The sequence below is a fragment of the Cupressus sempervirens genome, chromosome 7 (genome assembly GCF_028749045.1).
Source record: "Cupressus sempervirens isolate cs-2001-9-10 chromosome 7, ASM2874904v1, whole genome shotgun sequence".
Classification (NCBI taxonomy): Eukaryota; Viridiplantae; Streptophyta; class Pinopsida; order Cupressales; family Cupressaceae; genus Cupressus; species Cupressus sempervirens.
In genome coordinates this window covers 916,501,726-916,520,292 of record NC_143124.1, presented here as the reverse complement: position 1 = coordinate 916,520,292, position 18,567 = coordinate 916,501,726, and the positions used below count along the sequence as shown (strand labels likewise).

The following is an 18,567-nucleotide window of genomic DNA, read 5'->3' as shown; positions in this document are numbered from 1 at the left end:
ATCATTTGCTTGGTCAACTGAAGGTTAATGACAACATGGTTGCTGTAGACGTAGGGCATTTTGCTGTTGCTTGTCAGATGTTGGCTACCTTTGGTTTAAGTACCCCTTTGACAGATGAGCACAATGATATTGGTCTTTCTCTAGTGGGTTTCCATGAACTTCGAGAAGCTTTTTAGATAATGAAACGCAACTACTTATAGTTACTAGTTGACAATGATTATCTTCTCAAGTGGGATTGTAGTTGCTATGATGCACTAAGGGGAAGGAAGAGGAGGTAGACGAGATCACCTATGAGCTTGAGGTGACTATGGACTCCTTTGAGAGTGCGTTGTTGGAGTTGAGTTAGACACAGTCTTCACCAGTTGCAGGTACATTATAGTCTTGTACAATGATGATTATGGTCATATATTTGTGGGTTGTAGCGAGGATGTGCTTATATCTATCTTTGATACAAGTGTAGTAGTCTCACATGTGATAAGTATTTTCGTTGAGATCAGTAAAGGACCATTTTTTGCATTAGGTTCTCCTGAGGTTAATACTATAACAAGTTTTGCAGGTTAGATTGTTGATAGGTCTTGTGTGGCAGTGGTGGATCCTCTGGAGAGTTGTGTTAGTATAGGACACTACTCCATCTTCACAGGGGACTCACATAATGTCATCTAGTTGGGATTACAATTCTCTTGTAGATTTGTTTCCCTCCTTAGAATGAAAATTCGTTACTTCATCCCATGCTGCTAATTTTGGATGCCATCTTGTTGTGTCGCAGAGTTAGAGTGATCAATCGAGGGTTGCAGAAGAATATGTTGATTATGTCTCATATTGTTTTTTCTGCTCAAATTTGTTTATTGAGTACTTGATTGAGAGTTCAAAATTTCAAGAGGGATCATTTGGAGTCACTGAGGCTACTCTCATTTGAGGTTCATGCAACATTCAACATTTGGTATAGATACTCTAAATATATGCTTCCTCGTAGAGATTGTGGTTGGGTTTGTAGAGAGGGCTAACAGATTCCTTGCCCAATCAACTGTTCGGGACTAGAGATTGGAGCCATCTCCCGATTCTGAGTAGTCAATGATGAGCCATTGACAGAGATTGGATCTTTCTACCATAACTACATATTGAGGATTGCTCATCATGTTTATTTTGACCCACATGTAGAGGGTTTGATGATGCTTTGATGTGGATTGGCTTTGAGATTGTACATTCTCTGTGGGATGGAAATTCACCATCTTTAGTAGATGGAATCAATAGCTACAAGTTGGTGGGGGACCACTTGTAGAGTCAGCACATCCATGGCAATTTAGTGGAGAATGGATATTGTTGTTGGATATAAATATCTATGAGAGTTTTTATCTCCATGGTTTAGTTGGATTTTAGACCCATGGGGGTTTGATAGAGTGTAGAGGGATATTTGGTATAGTAGATGCTTCCAAATATTTTGACCTCCTTATGATGGATGAATTTGACTTTCGTTTATGCTAGGATCCAGGTGGTGACATAGTTAGCATTGTAGGTTGGATGGGTCCCATTAGATTGATTCATCATTTGCAACATGGTGATGTTGTGATCAGATTAGTGCAACTAAAGTCTAAGGTTGTTCTTGGCAGATTTCTATTCAAGTTTTGGGATCCAAGATTATTTTGTTGGACACTTTTTATTGTGTTTTGGGATCTTTCACATGCATTGGGGTTCCAGTCTTGGCCCACCGGGAGGTATTGCAGTGTGTACATGGTGTGGATTACTTGCAATTTCACTTTCGATCCTCATGTATATGATTTGTCTCAAATGCACAGATTTAGCATGTAGAGATTGGACAAATGGGTTGTTCATTTAGCAGTTGTGGTTATGCTAGTGCTACGACTATTGTGTTTCAATGTGGGGCGTTTCAATCTTCCTTTGGACTTCATTGTAGTGGAGCTTCTTTACATTCATGATTGCTTGGGGACAAGCAATTTTAGGGAGGACACACTATAATGTCCCCTTTTTTCATGAGCATTAGAGATTGTTTGGATTAGCTTATCATTGGTCCTTTTAGACTAAGTCAGAAGGTTAGAGGGGTCCTAGCAGGCATAATAAGAGGCTCCTTCCCTTTCAAATAACATTAGCATTTAAGGTTGCTCTTTTTTTGGTTCACTTTGGTACACTTACTATTTAGAGTAAGTTATTTATCCAACATTTCTATATTTGGTAGGGCACCTAGACCGACCTCATTTGCAGTGATGACCTTTGACATCTTTATGTTGATCAAGTTGTTAGGGATTTACTAATTTTAATTAATCAAGGGTTAATAGAGATGGACCCTTAATATTTTTAGTAAGGCACCCTCATTAGCAGTGAATGCAATGGGCTACCTCCTAGTGAAGTCAGGATTGATTTGTGATGATTAATGATGGACTCATAATATTATAATTATAATTAAATTTATATGTTAATACTGATTAATTGTCAAGTGCATATCAATAATTGAATTAAGGAGTGACTATAATAAATTTATAATATAAACTCAATCTAAGTTATTAAAGCTTTCCAACTTGTTCAAGAAGCTACTACATAAGGAGGGATTAAAAAATAAAAAATATTTAGTCCCACATTGCTAAAAGCACAAGCATTCACCAACAAAAAGATATTTAAGCAAGGCTATGCTTTCACTTGAGGCATGCTATGAGAATTGGATATTGAATTATTTATGTAAATTAAGGATTGGATGTTCTAAAGACAAAAACCCTTGAAATTTGTGTAGGCTGGACAAAAACCCATACCTTCCAAGATTGGTGGGTTCAAATCAGATTTCACATTGGTGTTTAATGGTGAGGTTTGTATGCACGCAATTTGAAGTCATTTGTTCAAGGAGATCTCCATTCAAGCCAAGAAGAGATCATAGGTTACAGACTTCAGGCGACATCCTAAATGAAAACTCTAGAAGTGAAGCACATGTCTAAGAGTTCACACGTCCAACTTTAAGGCCCCTCTGAGATAATTTCCAACAGAGTATGATACGGTGATAGGCTTGGACATTGGTTGAGTATGGATTGGGTCTACATTTTCAAATTGATGGTTTGGTATATTTAGGTAAAGCAACAACTTCTCTTTCATTTTACCTTTCAGCTTCATAAATGTAGAAATCTTCGTTGGATGGTTTGCTATATGTTTATTGTAATTGTTGAGATTTAGAGGATTGCTACAAGTGTATTAGCATTGCTTACAGGGTATGTGTTTTCCAAAGGCAGCGGCCTCTTATATTTATATTGGGAAATGAGCCAAGAACAGACATGTCCCTTCATGGGACATGTCTATTCATTATTACGTAATTAATATAACGACCAACTATAATTATAGTTTTTGATTAAGAAAATAGGTTTTGAAGGGGCCCTGAAACCCTGTACAAAAGATCTAGAGATTAAGCATTAAAGCCTAGTAGACAACAATACACAAAAGACAGAGCCAACACAAGAAAACCAGCACCAAAAGACAACACAAAACACCCTGGAAACCAAAAAGAAACAAAAAAGACTAGGGGGGGAGGGCAACAATCGAGTAGTAACCCATTCTCATCATCTCAGCTGCTTGTTCCTCCAACTCGTCCATCTTCTCAGCAGCATCTTTGATTTGTTTCAACAAACATTTTCTTTGTAGTGGCCCTAGTCCTTCCCATACTTGTTTATTCATAGTTATATAAATATTTTCCATGATATTAATTTCTCTCACATAATAATACTTAGATACATCTCATATATATATATATATATATATATATATATATATATATATATATATATATATATATATACAATAGTATTGACTCATAGGTTTATCCGATTGAAGCTACCAAACACCAACACTCCCTCTTAGCAAGGGAGGATAAACACAAGATATAATATAACCTCAATGTAAAATCAGGAATAACAAATTTTAAAGATATCTTCTAGGTTACCATTTTGAGTTTGAGTTCAAGTTGAGGTTCGAAGAACCGATTTGCTAGTACGGAAATTTTTTGAAATGGGGTTTGGGTTCGTTAACAAAAAATATGTATATGCATACATATACATATACATATACATATCTATGCAAGCAAGAAGAATGAATTAAGATTATAATGCCACATAGTATCATAAAAACAACAAAAACACTATAAACTTGTAATCATAAGATCATATCTATTATCAACACCAAAATATTAAATAATATCGAGTCCAAGTATCATTATTTTGACTTTCAACTATTAGAACTTAAGTTTTAACCATCTAATGGATTAACTAAATCTTCATCTTCTTTTCATCATCAAAGCCATTAGTTGATTCACAAATAGTGGCAATGTCAATGGGATTAGTTGCACTAATGACATTCCTACTGTCTAAGTTGTCAAATACTCATTATTTTTTATTGTACAGAGAGTTTGTTTCTTTGTAATTAACATCCTACTTGAAATGTTATATAAGTAGCTTGCAACTCGCTTCACCTATTGAAGATGTTTAATGTTTAAAATATGATTTTTCACAATACAAAGCTTCAAATTAATCAGACAGGGCTCATGATCAGCAATTGGATATAGAAATTTCACTAGAAAATATCTTAGTGCTAGTTTAATTTGATGTAACATATATCTAAACTTTGGCAAATTTTGTTTTGTAATGTTAAAGCTCTTTATTCAAATTCTGTAATAATAATTTTCTGCACTAAATTTTAAAATGTTACTCAGTGGAACTGTACGCGATTTGCACTTGATTCGCTTGGGTCTACCTTGGTTCGACCACGGTTCAACCTAGAGGAACCAACCTACCTGGGTTTGAACCCAAGTGGAACCCAAAAGGGAACCGAGACAAGAACCAAAGACTGGTTCGAAATTCACTTGGTTCGAAGGTTGGGGGGAGAACTAGGTAACTAAGGATATCTTTGACCAAAAGATATTCACCATTTAGATATCATCTCATGATGTCAAGAGTAGTGGCATTTTGAAGGTCAAGTCACATGACATTCACCAAGTACTCAAAAATATTCTTAAAGTATGTGCACACGTATCCTTAATGATACTTATCATAGGAACATTCATAGTTTGTTTAAGGAATTTAATCCACCATGCAAGTTGTCATCTATCAAGATTTGCTTAGACACCATAAGATGTCCATTTGAATAGAAGACCATTGTCTATTAAAGGAACTTAATCCGCCATGCTAGTTATCATCTATCATGATCTACCTAGACACCATAAGATATTCATCACAATAGAAGGCCATGGTTTGTTTAAGGAACTTAATCCGCCATGCAAGTTATTATCTATCATGGTCTACTTAGACACCATAAGATGTCCATTACAGTAGAAGGCCATAGTCTGTTTAAGGAACTTAATCCAACATGCAAGTTATCATCTATCATGATCTGCTTAGACATCATAAGATGTCCATAATAGAAGATTAAATTATTTAAAGATCGTCACCTTCCAATAACTTTTACAAATACAAGTGATGATCATTTGAAAGTCGTCACTTCCCCATGATGTACACAGGGGGCAAGCCCATTAAAATCGTGCAGTCACACAGATTTTCAGACTCCCTATGAATATCAATCCTCTCAGATCCTCATCCAATGTTGTCTCTGATGAAGTGTTAAACCCCCTCTGAATCTAAGATCAATCTTCTTTTTCCTACAAGAGCATCCTCGGAGAGAAAGAAAAAGATCAAGGCAAATAGTTCTTATAGTAGGTATAGAAATACAAATAAGAGTTAACTACAAGAAGTAAAAGGTAGTTCTCAAGATATAATAATCAGAAAATATGTATCTCACTTAATATCTTTGATTGTCCTCATCGTCGCTGATGTGTTCATCTTATGACTATATATGTAAAGTCCCTTGCAAGGAACATGATTATGTTGCTCAATAATTCTTGATTAAAAAACACTTGAACTGCACTTTCTCCATACTTGATATTGTCCCCAACATATAAAGGTTTTTCGTGGTATATGTGAATGGTGTCTCTATGCAGAAATAATCAAATCTGCAATATTTTAGCGATTGGGTTTTTGCCTTTGTTCTTTGTCGCTGGTCTCATGACTCCTTAATCCTTATTGCACAAGTTCAAGTGGCAACGACATATATTAATCCCTTTTTAAAATGTAGTCCTTACATTTTATAGAAGGCGGTAATTGTCATTCCAAACGTATTGTAGTTAATGTTTAGTAGTCCCTACCTCCACGTGGGGAATTTTATAAGTGAAATTAGAGGTGTTTTAAACTGTCCTTTGCGCTCACGTAATAATGGACTTGACCCAAATGATCAGTCACCCTTTTTTCCCAAAAAATAATCTTCATATTTATTTCTCGGTAACCTGCAATCCTATCTTCCACTTTCCTGATATCATTGACTCCTATACCCGACCGTCAGTCCCGTTCTGTATCCTTCCTATATTGACTGATACGCAAGTTTTTTGTTTGTAGTTGGTCCCACCTCAATGTTACCTTTCTCCTTTTAATATGGTAAGCATTAAATCCCTTGTATTGAATCTTGCAGATTTATACATGTTTTACCTTCACGTGATCTGTGGTTTATATTTATCTCTGTGATATCCTTTGACGCTGGTCTTTTATCGTTCCTTCAACAGTGGTATGCTGCCTTTAATATATATTATTCTTGTTATTTGTGTATCCATACCTGGGTATGAAGATTTGGCATTACTTCTACTCTCTGTTTTCTTATTCCTTGATACAATTGCAGCCTGCTCTGATATCGTGTTGAGATTTAGAGGATCGCTGCAAATGTATCAGCACTGCCTGTATGATATGTGTTTTCTTAAAGGCAAAGATCTCTTATATTTTATATTGGGAAATGAGCCAAGAAGAGACATGTCCCTTCATGGGACATTATTCATTATTATGTAATTAATATAATGATCAATTTTAATATTATATATATATATATATATATCTCTTCCATGAATTATTATTATATTAATTTCTCACATAATAATACTTAGATATATCTCATACACACACGCACAATAGTATTAACTCATAGGTTGAATTATTATTATATTAATTTCTCACATAAGAATACTTAGATATATCTCATTTACACACACACACAATAGTATTAACTCATAGGTTGAATTATTATTATATTAATTTCTCACATAATAATACTTAGATATATCTCATATACACACACACACACAATAGTATTAACTCATAGGTTTATTCGATGGAAGCTACCAAACATCAACAGTAATTTCTCATCTAGGGACAGTGATTTGTTACCATTTTTTATTCAAATCTATATTTTAAAATGCTATTGTGTAAATTCATGTTGTTATAGTGAACTCCAGCTTGCATACCAACTTTTTGTTTAAATGTTGAAATGTAAAGCTTTATAATTTTGTGGAGTTGAACTTGAATGCTATGTGTTGGGGTTTGTGCCTTTTAATCACAAGTAACATACCAGATTTCTGATGCCATATGAGTGTTTGACAGAATTTCTATGCATAGTACCTGTTGTGTGGTGTTTTGTGACACAAGAACTCAGAAATTTCGAGGTTGATCTTGCTTGACTAGTGTTTGTTGAAATGCTTAATAGTCAAAATTGAAAATTTAAGATCAGAATAGGTAGGGGATATTATAGTGGTATCAAGCATTGCATGTAGACCAACTGTTTGTGTAAATATTTTGAGTGAAAGTACAAGTTGGAAGTTATAACCGGTGAGGGTTATTACAATGTGAGTTCAATAATATGGTACAACTTTTGTGCAGAGTTCCGCAAAATACAAGTACAAGTGTAACACATTATTTTTTAAGCGTTTACAAATGGAAAACACTTACAAAAGAATGTTCAAGTAGTCCGTAAAGGACAAAATGCTGAATACTCATGAGGCAACTTGAATGAAGCCATCCATGTTCTAGGTACATAAACATCCAAGTATTTAATCAGTGTTAAACAAATAAATCTATAATAATTATATCCAAGTAAAAATCTGGAAAAAGTGCATGGATAGAATGAAAGATCTTTGGAAAACCTTGTTAATGTCACAAGAACTACAACAAAGGAGTATCTGTTTAAAACATAAAAGCTTAGAAGACAAAATGTACTTCTAACGTCAATAGGCTATAAATTACAACAGAAACAATCAAAGGAAGATACTTGCACCAATTAACAGTGATCAAAATCAGCTTTTTGACGATATCTTGTTTGCCAAAAAGCATTATTGTATGTGAAAATTATGGCAATTTTCCCAATTATGCCATGTTGATACTTTCTTTGAGTCCCCATTCGCTTGAGTAGATGTGACTATAGGGCTGGGAGGCAAGCGTCGGAGGCTAGTGTTGGTTGGGTGAAGTGATGGTTGCAAGTGGGTGGCTTCCATTGGAGGTGTGGTTTGAAGGGTGGTAGAGGGTTTAGTTCTTAGCACTTGGTTGGTGAGGCGACAATGCAATTGCAAATGCCTTAAGTGCGAAAAACAAGGACCACAACCAACCATATTAAAGGCACCAACCAAAAAACTTGAATATGGTGACCAATTTGCTGCATGGGTTTGCAAACAAATGACATACAAAAGTTCTATTCATTTAAAAAAAATTATAATCTCTTTTTTCCTTCAACTTTTGTAAACAATAAAACTACAAGATAAAATAATGCTGCCCATAGTTCAAAATATCATTGTCGACAAATTATTGCCAAGGGCCAAAAAACATATTGGGAAATTATAAGAGATAAATGAGTAACTTATCAATATCTGTTTCATCCAAATCAAGTGCACTAGTTGGTGTTTCCTTTGCCTTTCTTATGTGTAACATGTTTCCCTTGCCTCTCTTATGCGTAACCAAAGATCGTTTCACACAAAAACAAGGTCATTGACGCATTTCCATGCTAACTTGTTCCTCTTCTTCATGTGGATGGCTTTGAACAAGTTCCAATCCCGTTCAGAATTGGATAACCTACAAGGTTGACGCAAAATTCAGAGGGAAAGTCTTTGCAGATTTGGGGCATTTCCACCCCAATTTCGGCTCCAAGCATTTGCAAAATAAAATATTAAAGAGTTAGAAAGCATGGTGTAAACATATTTTAGTGACCTAGTTGTTATCTGCTTATCATGCATGCGAAGGACTCCAAAAATCAAAATATTGTACCTACGGTTTGAGTGTTTCTTCCTCTCTTTGCCAAGTCTGAAGAGAGTAGCTTGCCCCTTGCATTTTGATGCACTTCCAATTCCACCACAATGAGGTCTCTCACCTCAACCTTGGGTACCATCCTTTGCATATATTCAGTGAGGCCATCCATGACTTCTCCATTGGGATCCAAGTAGGAGAGAAGCGAAAGTGAGGGTTGAGGATGTACCTTGCCACATGAATGGGTTGGTGGAGCTGATTTTTTCACCTCCTATCAATAATTTCCCATATAGGTTCAAATTTGAGTTTGTCCCACCTTATAGCAATATCTGGTAGCCTCTTTGGCCCTGTTAATGGCCTCATAAAGATACCCCATTGGTGTTTGGTTTCCATCTACCAAGCAGAGAACTCTAACCAAGGTGTCCAACACATACAATTGAAAAGTAGAAAAAGATTTTCATTAATCATCAGAGACTAAAGTTACAAACCTGTTATCAATAACTTTCCATATGGGGTCAAATTTGAGTCTGTCCCCCCTTATAATAATTTTTGGCAGCCTCTTGGGTCCTATTCATGGCATCATAAAGATACCCCATTGGTGTTTGATCTCCATCTACCAAGTAGAGAACTCTAACCAAGGAGTCTGACACCTGCAATTGAAAAGTAGAAAAAGATTATCATTAATCATTAGAGACTAGAGTTACAAATTAATAATGAAAGACTTGATCTTGAATACAAAAAATCAAATAAAAAAACTTTTGAAGCTTCGAAGTTACTTTCACAAATTTTCTAGCAATTTGTACAAATTGGTTGTCGAAGACAACGTGCACAACGCTTTCTCCATCAGACTTCTTTGAATAACTTGAGTATAGGCATGCTTGACTTACAAAGAAGTAATAATACTTTACAATGTTAAGAAAATCATTGCAAACCTTATGACTCCGGCTCTACCAACTCCTTCCTTTGGGTGTGCTCTCTCATCAAAAGCAAAACCCAAGATTGATTGTACATGTATTTTGTTATCTTTCTTGCATCCTCTACAATTGGTATTGACCAATCTAGTTTTCCTATGTCCTCCAAGAAGGTCAAGGACATGCACTGCACAAGGAGACCAAAAAAGTGTACTATATTTATCTTGGAGGATCCTACTTGCTGACACATATGCCATTGTGTTGTTAGTTGTGATTTGCACCACATTATCAATCCCCACCTCCATTGTAATTTTCTCTAATATTAGAGCCAAAGTTTTAGTTGTCTTTATTGTGTTGGAGGCATTCAAGGATTTTAGAACTTCATCCTTGCAAGAAACCAAAAGATTGATGATGGTGTGATTTTTTCCATGAGTCCATCTATCTAAAATAATGGTGCAGCCAAATTGTTTCCATTTTAATTTTGATATTCTACCACATCTTTGGCCCTAGAACTGCATCCTTGAGCAACCTACAATTACAAAGTAAAATTAATGTCAAGCACACAATTTTGATTGAAATTTTAAAAAATTAAATTACATTCAACAAAATTAAGTAAAACAGTGAAACATAAAAAATGAAACAAGTGAACTAACCTCCCACTGAAGTTTGCAGGAGAAGGCGTCGTAGCCCTTTTTTGCTACAATAATTTTGGTAGCTAAATTCAGCTAATATGGATTTGCTGCAACATAGAAGGGGATGTTGTTGAAGTACCAAAACTTGACACATTGTATGTCTACTTGCTGATGCACATTGCTGTTCCACCTCCAACGATAGCAGTACTCCAGGTGTCTTTTTGTGCACAAAATATCTATCTATAGAAGATGACTATGGCACTGGTGGTGGTGAAGGGGATGTTGATGTACCAAAACTTGGTACATTGATTGCCTACTCGTCGATGCACATTGTTGTTCCGCCTCCAATGATGGTTGTACTCCAAGTGTGTTTGTATGCACAAAAAATCAATTTATAGTGGATGACTATGGCATTGGTGGTGGTGGTCTACTAGAAGCAGTAGGAATGGTGGCCAAGGGGATTGCTGATACGTGGGCCATACAGAGAGCCCATTTTTACTTGTCACTTCTTTTTCAAGGTTGATTGGGGCACGTGGTCACAACCCACATTATTCATTATGATCCTTTATATTTTGAGTTGAATCTAATTTTTTATAGCAAAATCCATACTAATAATAGTGATTAGAAAATAATAAATGATTCTTAAAAGGAGGCATAGTGGGATACCTCGAGATTTAGAAATGGCTTATCTTGTGGCTCATTTTGCCCTCACAAATAAAAGTAGATTCAAATCCACTTCAAATCCACAATAATTTGCTCTAAAATGCTGCAAATCACACTTTTCTCTTTAAAATCCTTTTTCCCTCTCCCAAACCCCACTTAGCAAATTAAAAATTGTGAAATGAATGTCATTTGGGCCGACAATTCTTATTAGCGCACTGCGACCGATATTTTGGTAACTTAACGCTGACTTATTAGTGATAACAAGACAACTCGTCGACAATAAGTTTGGCGATAAAGTTACGTGTTTTATGACCTAGTATAACGTATTGAGATAAGTTGATATATCAGCGATATTTTTGCACTGGTTTAGTCTATGATGGTGCCCACCAAATAAAAAGAGGTCGCAAAATTTCATTTATCTCTTTTGATGAAAAATTAATTTCATAAGGCCCCCCACACTCAAGGGTGTTATACTACTAGCGTAAAATCAATTTTGTCGAAAATGGACAAATTTATAGTCAAAATTTGTCTGTTTCTTGCCTTGAACACAATAGCAAGGTCCATTTTGGCCAAAAATGCCCTCGGAAAAAGGTATTCAACAAATCTAACTTCAAACCTGTCGATGTGAGTTTTGTTCTACCACAACATACTAAATCGAATACTTAGTATTTTGAGATGAAACACTAAATCTCTAACTCTTTCTTGAATAAGGATGCTGATACATTAAACCACATAGATAACTTGTGTGATCAAATGAGACAACCTCAAGGTTCCTTCTTATTGTGGACTTTAGTCAGTCTTTATGGTGTGATATGCTGGTTATCACAAAGGGACTTGCACTATTCATTGAATGGATACCCAATTGACTTTAACTCCTAACTATTTTTGACCAACAAACTGCAAGAAAGAAAATCTAATCTAAGGATGCAAGATAATATTGATGATGGGGTGAGCCTATGACCAATCCTTGCTTTGCCAAATCAGTCAAGCGTAAGAGGGAGCTATCTTCTGGGGATGTAAGAATGATTTTCACATTGTCAATGCTCATCCAAATACCCTATGAAGGTGCAATCTTAATGAGCATCCCTAATAGAAGTTAAACACTTTAAATTTAGGCCTAGATCTAACCTTGCACTGTTACATACAACCAGCAAGTACCAAAAGGTAAGGACACTAGCTTCATCATTAATCACCTTTCAACAATATGTTCCATTCATCTACTTCTACTCAATATGTTGCATTCATCTACTTCTACTTAACATGAAACAAAATCCTAAATGAGGAATTGAAGAAACCATGCAATACTCACACAATCTTATGCAGAAGCACAGCAGTAATATTATACATCAACAGCATTTGGTTCAAGAGTTCTCCAATGCATTCTACACTATGTCTACAAAAATTGGTGTCCACAAATACAAGAACAACAAAGTTGAGTACTGCATTAGCTTATGACTAGACATTTAGTCTGAGATGTTTTATCTGCAGATTACATCTTTGCGAGTTGCTACCTTTGTTGTTAAACCTGAGGAAATGCTCAAGCAGAAGTTAACAAAATATAGTTCTCAATGAAATAAGTGACAATCTGGAAAAGATAAATTAGCTTCCAAGTCTACTAGTAGGCACCTTGTCAAAAGGTTCTCCATACCAAACTAAAATATCTATGGCAGCTCCAAAGGTAGCTTATTCTGTTGAAATTGAAAAGCAACAAACTAAGCCTGCAGTGTGTGACAATGTCTGCATGCCTGTAAGCAACCCATCCTAGGATAGCCGTAAATAATAGTGGAAGGAGAGCACATCATTACAGATGCAGCCTCTCAGGTAACCTGGTAACACCTTCAGATCCAGACTCTGCAGAAGCAAGAACTGCTTCCCATTCAAAGGTATGGCAAGAAGGACAAATTTTACATTGTGTAGTAGGTATTTGTAGCCAGAAAACCTGATTTCTCGGTATGGTTTCAAGAGGCTTAAATTTTCATATTGGCTTCACCTTCAGCCTATGCAATGCTGTTTGAGTAGAGGATACATGTAACCAATTTCTTTTCTCACATCATGTTTCTATTTTCTGGTTATTTATTGTCTGTTTGGCATTTTGTTGAATTATATATATATTTTTTCTTTTCCAATTTTGGCTGCATATGCCATTACATTGGATTTGTCCAATTGTGTTTCCTTACCAATGCTTAAGCAATCTTGTTGAATCCCTGGCTCTCCAAATACATCATACGTTTCCCACCATATCCTAAGCTCTTCTCTTAAAGATCTATCATGTAGTGTTTTACTATTTTCATTATCTTCATTTTCCTTATGACAGAAATGCTGATATCTTCATTTTAGTTCTGTTTTCAACTCTTAATTTAGACATTTTAGTCACAAGTCTAGGTATTATATTCTCAAACTTTTCCCAACACCATATTAATATAATATTCAGGTGTTTACAAATTCAGTGGCCAAATATACATGTTCTTGTTTTCCTTAATACATGTTGCAATATTGAAAACTTGTAGAATTCAAATTCTGGATTAATCCAAATTAATGTGAATAACATAACGAATATTAGACGATTATTGCATATTTTGAAAAATATTGGAAGAATGCTAATGGATGTATACATTAACAGTTTTAGGATGTTTAGCAATGAAGATGTGACCATTGGGGCATGGATGTTGGCTATGAATGTTGACCATGAAGATAATCGGGAACTCTGTTCTCCTCAGTGTACATCAACTTCTGTAGCTGTATGGGATATCCCAAGGTGTTCTGGTAAGTGTTTCATGTTCATTATTTCTTCTCCCTCTTTCCTGAAGTCAAACACCTAAAAAGAGCCTAGAAATCAAGCAAGCTCACAAGATGCATGGCACCCAGGACAAGTGACAGTTCATTATGTGAACATCTAGAGCAATGCCTTCAATTAGACACTATTTTATAGTTTCCATTCCATGGCGAAGCTGTTCATTTTGTGGTAGATTTGAATTTTAAATGTATAAGGATATTTGTGTTCAATTGTATCTCAGAATTGTTTAGGCTATGAGAGGATCTCCATACAAAGAGGAGCTTTTACTGGATATTCAACTAATCCAGGAAGCATGATACGAGAGACACGATAAAGAACCTAGAACACACCAAGAAGATTTATGACATCAGATGGATTCATTATGCTCTCATTATGATGCAAATTGCACTTAGAATGAAATGTTTGTCCTCCCGGTGATACATGGTTAATTTTTCTTATTTGGCTTGTCGGAACTTGAATTTGACTAGAACCCTATAACTCTGGTTGAGCATGTGGTGTCCAGTTTAAAGAAAAGGTTAAAAAAACTGATTTTTATTGAATATTTTTGCACCAATGAGCTCCCATACTCCGGATGTTAATTGTTATGATTTTACCTTTCCTAAAATTCAATAGGTTGCCTTCTTCATGGAGACAAGCACTGAAAGGTAGAAGCTTTTGAGTGTTTTAAAAGATTTGTCCCTTTTGCTATCAAGTAAAACTAAGCACCCAAATCTGCTGGAAAGGTTGAGGAGAATTGCAACATGTCCAGAAAAACCATTTTGAAAATTCGATAATATATCTTTCTAATGTGGCCTTAGTGATTCCATGAAGAATTTGAGTAAATTGTAGAATCTTCCGCTGAAAGTTTTATTTTTTTTAATGATTGGCAGGTCTTTGCAACCCGGTTGATAGGTTACTGGAGCTCCACAAAAAAGCATCATGTAAGGGGAACACAACATTACCACCTAACAAGCAGCGATGACAATTCTTACTAATATGGATTTTCAAGTGCTACCAGGACTTGCTTTTCATGGTCACAGTCTTTGACTGAATGCAGCATCATCGATCTTGATCATTAGGAGAGGAACATTGTCCACCTGTATTATATGATTCATTATTCTAAGCTTGTGAAGAAAATTCCCTGTTTCTTTGGTTTCTTTAGTAACTGTAAGTAAGCAGCCTCATGTTCAGGATGCTTCCTGTTGCTTTAAGGGGCTCATATGAGCAGCGTTTTATAAAATTTTGCCTTTTTTAGTGTGGTAACACATTTTTGGTTTGTTATTCATTTGAAAGCAGTATTTTATTGTCATATTATATTTCTATTTATACTTGACTGTAAGAAAGAATTGGTAACAAAAAAATGAAGTAATATATATGGATCCAACTATTGGCAAGAAGTTCATGAAATTGAAACATAAAGCACACAATTGATTTACATTTGCTACGAAATGGCTTTATAAACCCTTTATAAACTCAACAATCCAAACCACCTAACAACTCAAAATTAACATATCTCACAGCAATATTTACGAACACTTTTATCATTTAACTAATTACAAAAGTTAGCACTATTTATTTGCTTATTAGACTGATATGATATTCCATCATTTCTTGGTGTTCACCACTCAGCGTGGTGGTGGTGGTGGTGGTGTTGTCCCCACTAAGGTTCAAACCTCCTTTGTGCCGTTGTGACCGCAGTCTTGTGCCTTCGTTGAATTAATGTGCTGGTGAGTTTAGGCCTGAACTTTTCTTAATGGCGTAATATGCGAATTGTGTAAGTCACCGAGAGCAAAAATTAGACGACAAAGTACTTGAGGGCAAATACTCGACAACAATGTACCCAAGAGCAGGTACTAGACCTAAATGCACTTGAGGGCAAATACTTGACAGCAACGTAGACAAGGGAAGGTATCAAATGACAATGTACTTGAGGTATCTATACATTAGTGTCAGCTCCCTTTAACACCCTTCGACTCCCAGTGACAATGTTCCACACATGTGACCAAGTATTTGTACAATAATAGGCTTCATTGTATGCTAAGTATGTGTCACCCATACAAGGCACATGTGCAGTGATTGAGACTTGCCCATATGGAATATGTTTTGTTCACATCGAAAAGTAGACCCACCCACTCCAAACACTTTGCATGACAATGTAGGTTATTACTTCAATTGAAACACAATGAATGATTAATAGATAATTCCTTCGCCAATAATATTATTGATGCATGAATGAATCATTAATGAAGAATATGCACCATAACCAACACTGAATGACCAAGAACTAGATATTTGTATTTCTAGCTTATAGAACATCAAATTTACCCATAGTTGAAGGCTTCACAAGTTAGACAATGGTCAAAATTGGTGAGGAGTGATTCCCATGGAAACCTCAAATACCAAGAGAGGAAGGAACTTGCACCTTTGAAAAAGTGAACAAAATTAAATTCCAACGGGAACTACAAATACATAAGAAACATGAAACTTCACCATGACTTCCTACAATGCTATACATGACTTTTTAAAGGGCTCTAGGAAGCTTCTTGAAGAGTTACAAGTAGTACACCATGCAAATTTATTACTTTCTATTTTATAATTAACTTATCTAATTTAAGGGTCGGTAGGATTATTAAATTTGAGATCACCTAATGAATTAATTTAATTATCATTTGAATATTTCAGGATTATTATAGTCCTCCTAATCCTAGAATTGCTTGCCCTCAAGCAGTTGCACACTCTAATACTCCAAGAACCAACCAACCAACCAACCTTTATTTAAGAACATTGGAACTTGAATGATGGATTGGTTGTTTTTGGTAATTAATAAAATATACTGGTTTTCCTTGCCAACTTTGGTACATCTGATATTGGTAATGCTTTATTGTTTTTCATATATTTGAATACATGCTTTATTGTTCTTGTTAGTAACCATTCTACATTATAGTGCCGTTATTGGGGAATGAACTCAGGTCATCAACATGATAGGTGAGTATGCTCACCACTATACTAAAAGCTTTATTGTTTTGATTAGTAACCATTCTACATTGTATATGTATATGAATATTTATATTTCCCTCCCCCATGTGACATTCTTAACCGATAGATCCTTCTAGTGGAGTAGGTACTCCTTGATGGTTCGTGACCTTAGCTTCCATGTGACATCAATGATCTCTACAGGCTCTAACACAAGTTTGTTCACAAGTAGGCCTTTGTTGGTTTTGAAATTGAAAATATCTCACTATCTTACACTCTCTTTTGTGTTTATTTACAAATTTGGTTAATTTAGGAAAATTCATTGTAGTTGCATAATTAAAATATGTATTCATTCAAAAATAGAAAAAATATTTCAAAAGATTGGAATTTTGTTATCTTCTTGTTATTTTACAAATTTTGTCTTATAGATTTTCAATTTTAAAACTAGTAAAGGCCTCCTTGTGAACAGACACATTTATATTCAATTGAGCTATCCAAGTGGTTGACAAATCGTCTAAAAGAACCTTGGGGTTGATTTCCATTGACCTTTTAAGAAAGAAATGTGCATCAAATTCTTGTCATTGTCGTTGCCTAGAAATGACAATAGTTTTCGAATAAACACTCTTTATTTGTTATTATTTCTTATTCCAATTCAAAAATATTCATTTTGCTTTCTAATATTTACTTTTACTATATTTCATGTAAGGTCTTTTTGCACCCTCATATTAAGTTTGTTAGATCTAAGACTTATTTACTTCCTTGGATCCTAGCTAGATATTTTAATGTTATTCTTATCTCTACCAAAAAAATGAGTGGATTTTATCAATTTGATCTATATTTTAATTTATTGCGAGAGGATTTGTCTTTTTTGTTTTTTGTTTTGATGAAGGGTTTAGCCTTGCAAGGCAGCCCAACGAGGCACGAAGCTTGCGAGCTACCAACCAGCGAAGGCCACTACTAGACATTTTAGGAACTTGATATGGGCCCACTTGTGCTTGAAACCTCTTTGGCTTAGAGCCAAGGATTGAGGGGCATCCACATAGTTAGAATCACTCGGGGCACTTTCTAGCATGTTGAATGTTAAACCAAGAGACAAAGTTTTTACTTGGACAACAAAAGATGTCTACAATTAATTTAAGTGTCTCAATAGGTTCCCAATGTTAAACCACTAAATTGATGATGCTTTGGCCTTATGTTAAATTTTGTTGTTCTCCATTATCTATCCAAAAAATTTCCTTGGTACTTCTATGTACTCTTTTTCAAGAAAGTCTATTTTATTCAAGTCAATCTAAGGATATGAAATAAAAACACATAAATAGTTTTAAGGAGAAGCCACAGGCTAAAGAAAAAGTTGGTGTCATTACTTCTCAAATTAGGAAATAGGGATTGACTAAGGAGATCTTATTAAAGAGGAATCATCTTGTTCTAGAGAACTAAATAAATTCTAAATAAATTGGAAATCAAGGAAGATGTTTTTTGAAATTGAAATAAATGATTAATGGCCTTTATGTAGTGCATATGAATTATTC

At 35.2% G+C, this 18,567-nt stretch overlaps 1 protein-coding gene across 1 annotated transcript in view; it reads left to right on the top strand.

The window, feature by feature from the left end:
* The window catches only part of LOC149550516 (putative beta-1,3-galactosyltransferase 12), an 80,186-nt gene extending 64,812 nt beyond the window's left edge, over positions 1-15,374 (top strand). The window contains exons 6-7 of the mRNA XM_089793513.1: positions 13,913-14,055; positions 14,956-15,374. Of these exons, the coding sequence (XP_089649639.1) occupies positions 13,913-14,055; positions 14,956-15,047 (235 nt within the window). The 3' untranslated portion in view covers positions 15,048-15,374. The remainder of the gene's footprint in view (positions 1-13,912; positions 14,056-14,955) is intronic.
* Positions 15,375-18,567: the final 3,193 nt, after the last annotated feature.